At 37.1% G+C, this 13,288-nt stretch overlaps 1 protein-coding gene across 1 annotated transcript; it reads right to left on the reverse strand.

Moving 5' to 3' along the window:
* Window positions 8,859-10,735, reverse strand: LOC107648682. The gene is made up of 3 exons (XM_021108588.1): window positions 9,981-10,735; window positions 9,491-9,833; window positions 8,859-9,386 (listed from the first exon to the last, which is right to left on the reverse strand). Exons 1-3 carry the CDS (start codon window positions 10,733-10,735, stop codon window positions 8,859-8,861), a joined length of 1,626 nt encoding a protein of 541 aa, XP_020964247.1.

Here is a 13,288-nt window from a genome sequence, read left to right on the forward strand (position 1 = left end):
AATAAAAAAAATAAATTTATTATATAATATTGTATATTTTTTTAAAATTATTTACAATTTTTACATAACATAACTTATTTCTTTTGCATTATGAAAGAGATATAAGTATCTTATTTTCACTAAGCAACAAAAAATTATATCGAATGTGGTTTGTAAACAATATAAATTTAATAGAGTTAAATTTTAAAGTGATCTCTGAGATTGATCATTTACATTAAAAAAAATTTTGAATTCAATTATACTTATTCATATTTTGGCTCACTACCTAACTAGATCAAAAATGAATAAAACCCAATTTACAAATAATAAGCCAGCCTGATACCATACCCGACCTCACAGAGGTTGTTGCGATGACGTAAATTTAACCCTACTTATCAAAATAAGTAATCAACTCTTACTATCATTCCCATTCATCTAGAAGGGAGATTCTAATAACCTCCCTACCAAAATGGAGTAACTAATCCACCATCAAATGTGAGACTAATCAAAAAGTGATTATTGACTCTACACCTATACTTATAAATACCTTGACATCTTCAGGTATTTTTCGAATTCCAATATACAAAAAACCTGCCTAAATCCCTTACTAACTTAAGCATCGAAGTTTCTAAAGGTATCACCTCCACTTTCTCACGAGGAACTCGGACGTTGGCACCTCAATTCCAGAAGACGTCAGACACTGCCCCTCAAAAAGGAGTCTGGACCTGATGTTCAGGCCTAAATTCACTCATTTCAGGTAACCCTCGAAACATTGGCGTCGTTGTCAGAGACCTCAAGACTATATGATGGCGGACGACATCCTAAAAAATGGACATACAGCTTTTGACTTTAAAGCCCTAGAAGAGGAGTAGCATAACGATGAACGTGCATTAGTCATACCTTCCTGAGCTGATAGAGGAAAAGGTGTAGCCAGAGATACAAATCCTTTGAACTCGGAAGGACACAAGATAAGCTCGGAAGTACACTGACCTTAAGGATCTGGACCAAGAGATCCCACGAAGATATGGGACTTGTCCACGAAAATCAAGGTCGGTTGGAATAACTCGAGGAGGTGCTAGAGCGATAACGAAAATCTAAAAGAGCCCTAAGAAGGGAGGTGTACGAGGGGAATTAGAAGAAAAGCTATTGAAATTGGAGTCCGACTTAAAGGGTATGAGGAGCTGACCGAGAAGAAACACTCTTGATGGGTAAAGATCTATTCATAGAAGATATCATGCGGGCTAAAATTTCTAGAAGCTTTCAGAGCTTGGACATGGATCTTTATAATGGAACCACCGATCCGAGGCATCATCTGAGAAATTTTAAAAGCTGCATATACTTGGCAAATGCATCGGATGCAACTCGCTATCACTACAAGAATATGGCCAATTAGCTACCACAAAAAGAGTCGTAAAATCATCGCTAATCTGACGCAAAATATAATTTGTGACGGATTAGCTACCGCCTAGCAACTAATGCTTTCCTCGCTAATTACAAGTCGCAGATCAGTGAGGCAAACACAACAGTCGCTAATTCATCGGAAAGTTTTTTAGCTAGCTATTAGATAGTCACAAATCAATCACTAAAATAAAAGCTAATTCCATAGAAGAATTGGACTAAACAGTAGTCGCTAATTAGCGACAAACTCTACTATAGCAGACTCATCGCTAAATGCAAGCTAACTTCGTAGACAAAATAGAAAGATTAGTTGACACTAATTAGCGAGAAATTTTTCCGAACCTAACTCGTCGCAAGTTGTCCGCTAATATGGTCGCAAATCTGTCACATTTTATAGCAAATCTATAGTTAATCTTTGAAAATCCTTAATCAAATTTGTAGGAATTTTGTCGCTAAACCAAAGCTATTCGAAATGATAAAGTAGAGTTATGAATTAGTCGCTAATTTGTTAGGAAATAATATATAGTCAATTAGTTGCAATACTATCGCAAAATGTCATTGTAAATTCCTTTTAAAATAGTAACAAGTCGATAGGTATCTCACAAATGTTTCAGTCGCAATAGAATCTTTAATTTGCCACCATCATCAATAGCGAGTATATCGCTATACTAAAATAAACCTCATATTTTTTTATTTTAGTCACTGAACTAAAAAAATTATATCACATACAGAATAAATGAGTTTATCAAAATTATACATGTTTAAAAAAGTTCAAACCATGTTTTAAGAAATTATGTATTGAAGCTTAACCTGATAATAATAAAACTTTTGGGCTTGATCAAATGCCTACTCTATGTTTTCAATAGCTCTCAATAACATGACTTATTTAGTAAACTAATAAAGAAAAAAGCTCACTTATAATATAATGTAAAAGTAAGTATTCACTCACTTTTTTAGAGATGTTTCAATCTGGCTACACAAATGTGTTCCTGCTTTTATAAAATTCATTATACATTACACATCTAAGTTTTTCATTGCACATTGAAAATTAAAAATAAAAATAAAAATACAAACAACACCTAAAACTTGGCATATCAATTACACAAAGAATATGTCCACCAATTTCACCTTCAGTTTCACTAATATTGTCATTTATACTGGGATCAAACTGCAAAATATCACAGAAAAATAAGATCAGCAAATAATATCACATCAGTTAATCAAAATCAAAAATAGAATAATAATAAATTAAACGCATAGTAGCTATCAGAACAGTAATGAAGATAAAAAATTAAAATCAAGAACAAAAAATAATAGAACCAATAAATTAAAATAAAAAACTAACAAATTAAAAAAATAACAGTAAAAGTAGCCAACAGTAAAGAACAACAAATTAAAAATTAACAAATAAAAAATTAGCAACAACGAAGAACAACAAATTAAGAACAGAAAATCAATAACAAACAAACAATAGCAAGAAGCCAAGAATAACAAATAAATAACAGTAAAGAACAATAAACTATAGTAAGAACAGAAAAAATCAAGAATAGAATAAAATCAACTGTCTTGAATTAATTAATTAATTGATTGATTAATCAATAAAGACCCAATAATCAAGCTAAAGTCAAAATTAAATGAAATCATTATACCCCTAATAATAATCAAGCTAAGTAAGGTTAAAAAAATTAGCTAATTTAATTTTCATTTGAAATTACAAACCTTGCTACATCGCAGGCAAGTAGAACTTCTGGAATCTGCCTTGTCTCTAGAGTCATCTGAATAGCTCTGCAGGTTCAACCTAGGATAACTTACTTATTTTCTTAGATTTTTCTATTGCCAATGAAACATTAAAGATAAGAGCACAACAAGGACAACTTACTTTATAACCAGGATGCTTATCCAATTTAAGGAGAGCATAATAGCCTCAAAACTCTTTTTCGGTAGGTACAACTATTCCTTTTTTCTGTGATCATCATACATCTGAAACAATTCAACCGAAGTTATGTTCATATGTTCAATATTGAAGTGAGCATCAAAGCCCGCAGAAAATCCTTCTCCTTTTGTGTATTCACATAATTCACGCATTGCAATGATGTGTAATTGGATCTGAAACCACAAAAATCAATAGCCTCATGAGTTTTAAACTTTTAACCATCACTAGATATTATTCTTACAAACATCACCAAGCAGATGCAAGTTCTTGATAAAAGGCATCAGAACCTTTAGAAAATTATTTTACTAACAAATAAATATGAAACTACTATATATCTGTAAGTAGCCACAATATATATTTGTATTGAGCCTTAATTAATATAGCATATAAGGAACTTGCAGAAAAATAGATATTATTTCCACTTCAATAAGAGAAAAATTAGGTTTTATTATACTTTTGTTAAAAATAAAAAAGTACCATACGTTCAAGCATAAAATAGCCCCTTGATAGAAAATGTGCTGCATTTTCAGGTCCATTCTAATTGCTCTCATCCTATTCCACAAAAATTTATATGCACTAAGAAACCTTTCAACATAGGACTGATCTAGCAGAAAAAGTAGATAATCAATTGTCTTCTGCATTATGGGCTTTGATAGAATCAAGCTTGCTTCGCTCTCTGCTGTCCTAGTATATTGCCATGAAACATGATAAGTGTTACTAATGAGAAGTGATAATAGTATTTATGAAAAAAAAAAGTATAGTTTACTATTAGTAATATGACAATCACCTTGTTTGCTGGTTATATTTCTATCCCCATCCAAGCGTTTATACTGGTCAAGATCCCCTTTCCTTTCACGTTCTCACTACTCAAACTCTAAAATACAAAAATCTCAAGTATTTTTATGCAAAGATCAAGTTCTTTATGCAATAAATTTGTTTAGACTTTAGATATATATATATAAAAGACAAGGGAATTGAATTTGTGTCAAGAATACCTGTAGTATACGCAGAATTCACAGAACCAGCCAAATAAATAAATAAATACAATTTGAATTGAATCATCTGATTGTTATGATTTCTTTGTATTTTACAGAACATTGACAACCAATCTGAAAATTATGCACAAACCTTCCATAACCACCAAATCTCCAGCTGCACAAATGGATAATCTTAAGTTATAACTTATTTTACAGAACTAAGATACTGAATTAAGAAAGTAAAGAATTACTCACAAGTAGACAAAACCATTCTTATCCACCGCCACTAAACATTCAAAAAGAAATAATGAGTAGATGAAAGAAAAGATTAAATAATTGAGATCAAGAATGGAAAAAACAAGCACCTGTGTGATTTGTCCCACATGCCACTTTGACAATTATTTTCCAAGACAGAGAAGCAATTGCCCGAGGATGTGGCTGGGGTACATACACCAATTTCACAGAGCTATCCTTGAAATTATACTGCAAGCAAATGCAAAATATGTGAAGCTTTCTGTTCTTTGTTGCACCTTTTATGCAAACATTTACTAGGATAACACAATAAAACAGAGTAGAGCCACAACACAAACAATTAAAACACAATAAAAAATTACGCAGCAGCAACAACAAACTTTTCCAAAGATTAACAAGGATTATCAAAATTTCAGGCTTTGAGGACAATTTCAGTCTCAATTTTTTTTAGCACAGCACAGTACAACAGTAGTGAGCAGAGCTAATCATTCAAAGCAAGAGCACAAAACAATACAAAGAATAAAAACAGGACTAAAATGAATCAACTAATCAGTAATCATTTAATCCAAAAAATAGCTAATCATTCAATGATTCAAATTTCAATTAGTAGTACTAGCAGAACCCCTAAAAAAAATCAATGTTCTGATAAGAACAAAGAACGAATATACCTTACGGTGTCCAGATCCTCATATCAAGTCTTCTACCACTAGCAAACCATTAACTCAAAAACACAATAAACAAAACTTTTGATTCTAAAACTAATAAATCTCCAAAAAAATATAGACTGATTTAAATACTCACTATTTTCAACAAAAACTAAGGCATATCAACCCTCAAATTCACATAAGTTCAACATTTTAGAAACAAGTTTACATTTTGGTACCTATTGGAAGAGGTGACAGCAAACAAAGTCCAACCAACTTCATCTCCTTCCCACTTTAGAATCTGGCCGTCGACGACGTCGGTGTATGGCCCTCCGCCGTGACACTTGAACACGAGACTCTCAGGACCAAGGGCTCCGGTTACATGGAGGAGGCACGCGGCGTGGAGTAGTGAATAGAGAAGGCATGTATGGAGTCGTGGAGGAAGACAACGTGCTGCTGGCCTGTTGCTGTGTGGAGCCTTGCCGGGGAGGACGACGAAGAAAGAGAGGTGCTACGAGGAAGGGAGAGGAAGACGAAAGGGTCGCAGGATGCAACCCAGGGTTGGTGTTGGCCGTAGCGTCGATGGCAGAGCAGTGGGAGCACGATAGGGGACACTGAGTCTCTGACTGTGGGTGTGGGAGACTGACTTTCGCTGCAGGAATCATTGAGGAGAGACAATGTTAATGGGGTTAGGCTAGGTTATTTGGGGAGATAATGACGGTGGCTATAATGATAAAAGGAAATTATTGTAGGGATAATAAAATTTTTAATTTTTAATTTAAAGTACTGAAAAGAGAGCTTAATCAGCTTATACACAATTTTTTATTTGAAGTAATGGAAAGGGAGCTTATTCGTGCGCTTTTTAATTTTGAAATTATACGTTTTTAAAATTAATATAACTTGTTTTGTTTTTTGAGTTACTAATTTTTTTTGTTTTTAAATTTTCATTTTGATTTTTAAAAAAATTAATTAAAAAAATTTATAAGATAGATAAAATTTTTTTAATAAACATAAAAAATCTTAATTTGTTGTTTTTTTTTTTTATTGATCGAGCTAAGTCTATAGTTATCATAATCGAACCAGCAATTAACCCGATCAAATTACTGAATCACTGGGTTAGTGTGGTTCAACTGGTAGGTTATTGGTCAAACTGTTTAACCCGGTAATAATTTAATAAATATATAAAATTATAATAAAATCAAAATTTAAATATTAAAAGTAAAAATTAAATAATAATAACATTTTATATTATTTAAATTTGATTAAATTAAATTATATGTAAATTATGATATACCATACTTTTATATAATACATAAAATAATGAGCAAATATAATAAAAAATCTACTAGTGGTGCATATAAAATAATATGGTATATATAATTATAAGCATTACATCTATTGAAGATTCACTTGTCACAGTGAGATAGGGACTTTTACTCACTCTCATGTTCAAGGATTGAACCTTAAAAAGCCACTTTTTGAAGGAAATTCAAATAGATGCTTTTATAGTGATTCACACCCCGTTGATTTACGTGTGGAGTGTGCGGATCAAGGAGGAAGTGCGGGTCAACTGCCTAAACCGAGTCCGGTTCGCAAGAAAACTGTCCAATTTCAACTTTTGACCGGCATTGATTGAGTTAATTGCAAGTCCGATATTAATAATGAACCGAACCAGATAGGACATTAATTCACTGTTTTTTCAGTTGAACCGATCGGTCCGATCCGATTCGGTTCTGATAACTATGACAAAATCGTTTAGACTTGCATTTTTTACGAGTTTGATTTTAAAGTCAAATATCCATCTTTTATCCACTCTTAGGTTCAAGGATCGAACCTTAGAGACGCCACTTTTGAAGGAGATTCAAATAGATGCTCCTACAGTGATCCACACCCCCACTGGTCTACGTGTGGAGTATGCGGGTCAAGGAGGAAGTGCGGGTCATCAACTGCCTAAACTGAGTCCGGTTCGTGACAAAATCGTCTGGTTTTTAACTATTTGACTGCTATTGACCGAGTTACAAGTCTACTCTTAATAATGAACCGAACCGGATAGAACATCGGTTCATTGGTTTTCTGGTCGAACTGGCCGACTGGTCTGGTTCTGATAACTATGGCTAAGTTGTTTAGACTTGCATTTTTACGAGTTTGATTTTAGAGTTAAATATCCATCTATTTACGTCAAGTAAACGAGCTAGTCCGACAGATTTGGCTCATTTTGACAATCCTAATTAATTCAAGAGCTAGCTCAAATTAATCTTTATTGAATGAATTTCAAAATGATTCTAATTAATAATAAAACTTGTACGATCATATAAAAATAAATTCTCATATATAATAATTTAATTATCTTATTTATTATATATTTTTCTAGTATATTTTGGATAAAATTCTTAAATAAACCAAATGCATGCAAATATTACCAAAATCATCCAAACCAAGAAATGGTATGTGAATCTCCCAAAGGCATTTTGTATATAAATCGAATTACGATAATTAGATTTACAAATTTTAGTAGTAAATCGAATTAGACTAAATAGATTTACTAGGTGAGCTTTAAGTACACATAAATCGAAACAGGTAATATCGATTTACACATTCATATGTTTCCAAGTAAATCTAACCAGCCTAATTCGATTTATATAGGATGGAAGAATTTATATAAATCTAGCTGCCCTGTTTCGATTTACATGCCATTGATTTATTATGGTGATTTGTCCTAATAATAATAATAATAATAATAATAATAATAATAATAATAATAATAATAATAATAATAATAATAATAATAATAATAATAATAATAATAATAATAATAATAATAATAATAATAATAATAATAATAATAATAATAATAATAATAATAATTTATTATTATTATTATTATTATTATTATTATTTGAAGTAAAAAGCTCAACACAATAAAGTGGAGCATAGAAACAAGAAAAATAACTGATTGCTCAAAACATAAATCACCCCTAGTTATCTTTGGCATAGCCATCAACAACCAAAGGGTTCACCACCATAGCATTCATCGGATAACGTAAAGGACCTGCTAATGATGTCCATCATGTTTGAGCCTTGATTCCTGAAGATTCTCTCATTCCGCTCTAGCCAAATTGTCCAGATAACAGAAAAGAAGCCAACCAACCACCTATTCCTCGCATCCTTTTTTGTTACGACATTCGTCCAACTCTCGAAGTGTTGCTTTAATGTAGCTGGCATGGTCCATGTCCTTCCAAGAGCAAACAGCCAAGCACACCACACCTGCCAAGAAACCTCGCAACCAACAAATAGATGAAAAACAGACTCCACAGACTTACAACATAAGGCACACCAACTATCATTTTGGTTAAGCACACCTAATCTACACAGTCTTTCTTTCGTGTTCACCCTCCCCACCAACACAAACCAAGAGAACAATTCAATCCTTGGAGGAACGAGACCCCTCCAAATAGCACTAGTGAAGCTATAGCTTATTATTTTCTCCGGAAGAACTGCCTCCTGCAACACCTGCACAAACGAGTTAGTTGAATAAATACCAGATCTATCAAATTTTCAGACCACTCTATCCTCTCACTCAGTTGTTAGCTTAACTGATTATAAGACCTCATGTAGTTGGTTTACGAGTTCCAACTCCTATTGAAATAGCTCTTTCCTCCATTGGAAACTCCAAATCTACTCTAGCCCATCCCAAAACCCGCAATCCCTTATAACAGATCCTTTAAGGTTTGAGATCGAGAAAAGCCTTGGAAACAACTCTTTCAGAGAACCATTAGGTAACCAGATATCCTCCCAGAACCGGACTGTTCTGCCATTCCCTACATCCATAGACAAGCCTCTGATCATTTTCTCTCTGACTTGTGGCTCGCTGATTTGTAGTTGACAAATATCCTTCCAAGGACCCTCTCTTGTAGGTAGTAACTGACCACACAGCATCTCAGAAGGGCTCATGTTATTACAGGAGCACACTGCTTTCTTCCATAAAGGACAATCTTCTTTCGAAAACCTCCACCACCACTTAAACAGTAGAGCTGCATTCCGAATCACTGCATCACCAACTTCCAACCCACCTGCCTTTTTTGGAGCCATCACTACCTCCCATTTTACTAGTGGCACCCCATTTCTCCCATCCTCCTTACTCCACAAGAGCGTCTTTGGAGGGAAATCAACTTCTCCGCTACTGTCTTTGGCAACTTGTATAAGCTAAGATAGTAAACAGGCAGGCTATTCAGAACAGATTTGATAAGGACCAGCTTACCTGCTTTGTTGAGCGTCTTAGCTTTCCACAGGCTTAGCCTTTCTTTCACCTTGTCAATCACTGGTTGCCATGTCTTAACAAGTCTCGGATTCGCTCCCAAAGAGATACCAAGATAACGGACTGGTAAGGACGCCTCTGTACAACCCAGCAACTGACACATTTTATGCGCCCAACGTTGATCACTATTAATCGGAATGAAGCTGGACTTCTTGAAGTTAATACTTAGCCCAGACATCATCTCAAAGCAGCGCAGCAACCACTTGTAGTTCCTAATAGTTTCTTCCTCCGTAGGACAGAACAGAATAGCAAACTGTAAGTGCGACAACTCAATGTTATCCCGTCCAACTAAAAGCGGAGAGATACGTCCATTCCTCACTGCCTCCCCAACCATCCTATGTAAAACATCAACAACCAGCACAAACAGAAAAGGAGATAATGGATCTCCTTGCTATAGACCCCTTTCCATCTTGAATGGCTTAGAGGGAGACCCATTTATAAGAACCGACATCGACGTAGTGCAAACACACTCCTTGATCTACCCCCTCCACCTATGGCCAAAACCCATCTTTTGCAAAACAATATCCACAAAACTCCATTTGACCCTGTCATACGCCTTTTGAAAATCGAGTTTAATTATCACTGCGCTTTTTTTTCTTGTCTTCAGCCACTGCACCGTTTCACATGCAATCAACGCCCCATCATGAATTTTCTTGCCCATTACAAAAGCACTTTGCGTCTCTCCCACTAGACCTAGCATAACCTTCCGCATCCTTCGAACCAGCACCTTAGAAATGACCTTATATACACAGCCTACCATACTAATCGGCCGAAGGTCTTTTATTTCCCTCGCTCCAGTGAACTTCGGTGCCAACGCCACCCAAGTGACATTCGAGTCCCTAGGCAACATAGAGGTCTGGAAAAAACCCAAGACTGCTTCAATGAACTCCCTCCCGACTTCTTCCCAGCACTTCTTGATGAAATTCATGTTATAACCGTCACTTCCTGGCGCTTTTGATGACTCACAATTCCAAACTGCTGCCTTTATTTCTTCAACAGTTGGCATTACCTCTAGCTCTATTGCCTCGCCCTCATCCAACTGCTTTACCAGCCCCTCCCGAAAGCCTATATTAGGTGACTTCTCCTGATGATACAAGTCCTTATAAAAATCTCTGATAGCTACCTTAATTCGGTCCTGATTCCTTACTAACCTTCCATGAACCATTAAAGCATCAATTCGGTTATTCCTCCTGTGAGCTGAGGCTAAATTGTGAAAGTATCGAGTGTTCTTGTCCATCTCCGTAGCATGCCTGGATCTTGACATCTGCTTCTAATGCACCTCTTTCCTAATATACCATCTCTTATATGAGCTAACCAGGGCCTTTCTTCTTGCTTCTATGGTATCATCATACACTCTGTTACTGGCCAAATCGTCTACTTTCTTGATCTCCTCCTCAAACTTTTTAATCCTCATGTCCATATTTCCAAAATTCTCTCTATGCCATCTGCCCAAAGGAATCGACATAGCCTTCAACTTGTCCAGTAATTGATCCTCATCTAAGCTTCTCCACTCCTCCTTCACCATCCCTAAGAAACCTTCGTGAGTGAACCATAAATTTTGAGTTTGAAATGGTCTCGGCCCCCTCCCCTTGAAATATCCATAACCAAAGGGCAATGATCTGACAACCCTCTTGGGCTTCCTCGTAGCCTTGTTTCAGGATACTCTTCTAACCATTCCAAACTAACCATAACTCTATCTATACGACTACATGACTGGCCCTTGAACCAGATGAACTTGCGATCGGATAGATCTAGGTCCACTAATTCCATGTCTGGGATCCATGCTTTAAATTCTGCTGCCGATACCGTCAAAGACGTAGCTCCTTTTCTCTCCTCCACTTGAACAACTTCATTAAAGTCCCCCATAAAACAGAAAGGTACTTGACATAACCCAGTTAAGAAGCTCAGCTCTTCCCACACAACAAGCTTTCCTTCCCTATCATGCGCACCATACACTAAACAGAAAGCACAATGAAAATGATTTTTTAATAACTCTCCATCCACACACAGCCATCTATCTCCTTTATAATAGTTGCTTATTTTAAATACTGTTTGGTCCCACATCAACAACAGCCCGCCTGAAGCACCTTCCGCCCCCACAAACTCCCACCGTACTGCATCGTTTTCCCACAGTTGCACAACCTCAAATTTAGTCACTACCTCTTTTTTAGTCTCTATCAAGCCTAGCATATGCAGATTAAAATTTCGCCTAAAGGTCTTCACCATACTCAATTTACCAACTCCCGCCAACCCCCTAACATTCTAACAACAAAAAATCATTTTAAAACAGATGAACACACCTTACTTTGATTTTTTGGACGACTTCTTCTAGCCTTCTCCTTCTGTTTTGCTTTCCTTTTCTTCAATGCTACAGCCTTGTTTTGTGCATGTAGTATTGCCATAATGTCATCTTCCTCATCGTACTGAATAGCCCCAGATTCCACTGCCAGGTCCCAAGCCTCCCTGTTTTCTTGCATCTCATTCTCCTATTTAATTTCAGGCGCTTCAGAGTCGGCTTCACTTTCTGCATTGACTGTTACATCCTTCAGGTCCTATGGCTCCCCTCCAGCACCGTCCTTATCTAGCTCCGACGCTTTCAACAGACCTTGTTCCTCCATAACGCCTGAGCCTTCAATTGTTTGAACCTTTGTCGAACATATTTTCCTTTGATCACAGCTAGCCCTTGACACATTCCGTACGGTAACACAGCCCCAATGGCCCTTCTGCCTAGCATCTACCTCTCCACAATCAGCCAACCCAACAGAAATCTCCTCTCCCAGCCTGTCCGCCCGACCACCACCATTCCATAGTGATCCCTCCGCCCCCAAACCATCAGACCCGTCATCACACCCGCCTACCCCATGCAGTTTCCGAGGCGCATCAGCATGCCCAGACCCCGGACCCATGCACGAAGCCAGACTGCCTACAACGTGGATGACGGCCCTCTTCAAAGATACCGACCTTCCTTCTCCAACAGGATCGTGACTCAACCTGCCCCCTTCACCGTTTGGCATCAAGGAAACCGCCATGCCGCACTCAACCCCGTCACATGGATCTCGCTCTGTCTGGCTTGCGATCTCCCCGACCGTGTGGGCGCTGCTCGGATGCTTTATGCCATCGGCACCATGCGTATCTCCACTCGCCTGATCACCATTCCTAACCGTGATCTTGTTCCACTTCGATATGTTGCTAACCCGACCCGCCCCGGTTCTATCAACCAGTCCAGTGTGTGGGCCTTCATGAATTAGGCCCAAATGATCCACCCTACTCTTAGTCAGCCCACTATGCATCCCAACACTAGTATGTAAGACATAAGGCCCACTAGCATTCAGCCTTCTCTTGTAACTGCTACTAAACTCAGCCCAGTATCCACACGGTCACTACCATATTCACAAGATAAAGTCCTGCTCGTATCATCTTCCACACTGTTAGCTTGGACTCCCGCAAAGTCAGCCCTTGTCTCACGGGGATTATAAGCATTAATTGTTGGCCTTTCCGTTATAGTATTCGAAAGTTCGTTACCCCACTCATTCAAATCCTCAGGGTAAATTACAACTCTAACCTCCTGCATCTCTTCCTCCCTTACCGTCATCACTGTCAACTCCACCGCCGCATCCCATTCCACCAACTGAGTGTGGTTGCCATGACCCCTACCATTACTATTATTGCCCCCAGCAGCGTAGTCCCTTTTGATCATGATTCCACGGCAACCTTCCCAGGCAGCCTCCGTCACACAGCCCGATGAGGGATAAGCATCCCTTCCTGCCTATTTAACCAGCACATCAAAACC

The sequence above is a fragment of the Arachis ipaensis genome, chromosome B01, assembly GCF_000816755.2.
Source record: "Arachis ipaensis cultivar K30076 chromosome B01, Araip1.1, whole genome shotgun sequence".
Taxonomy (NCBI): domain Eukaryota; kingdom Viridiplantae; phylum Streptophyta; class Magnoliopsida; order Fabales; family Fabaceae; genus Arachis; species Arachis ipaensis.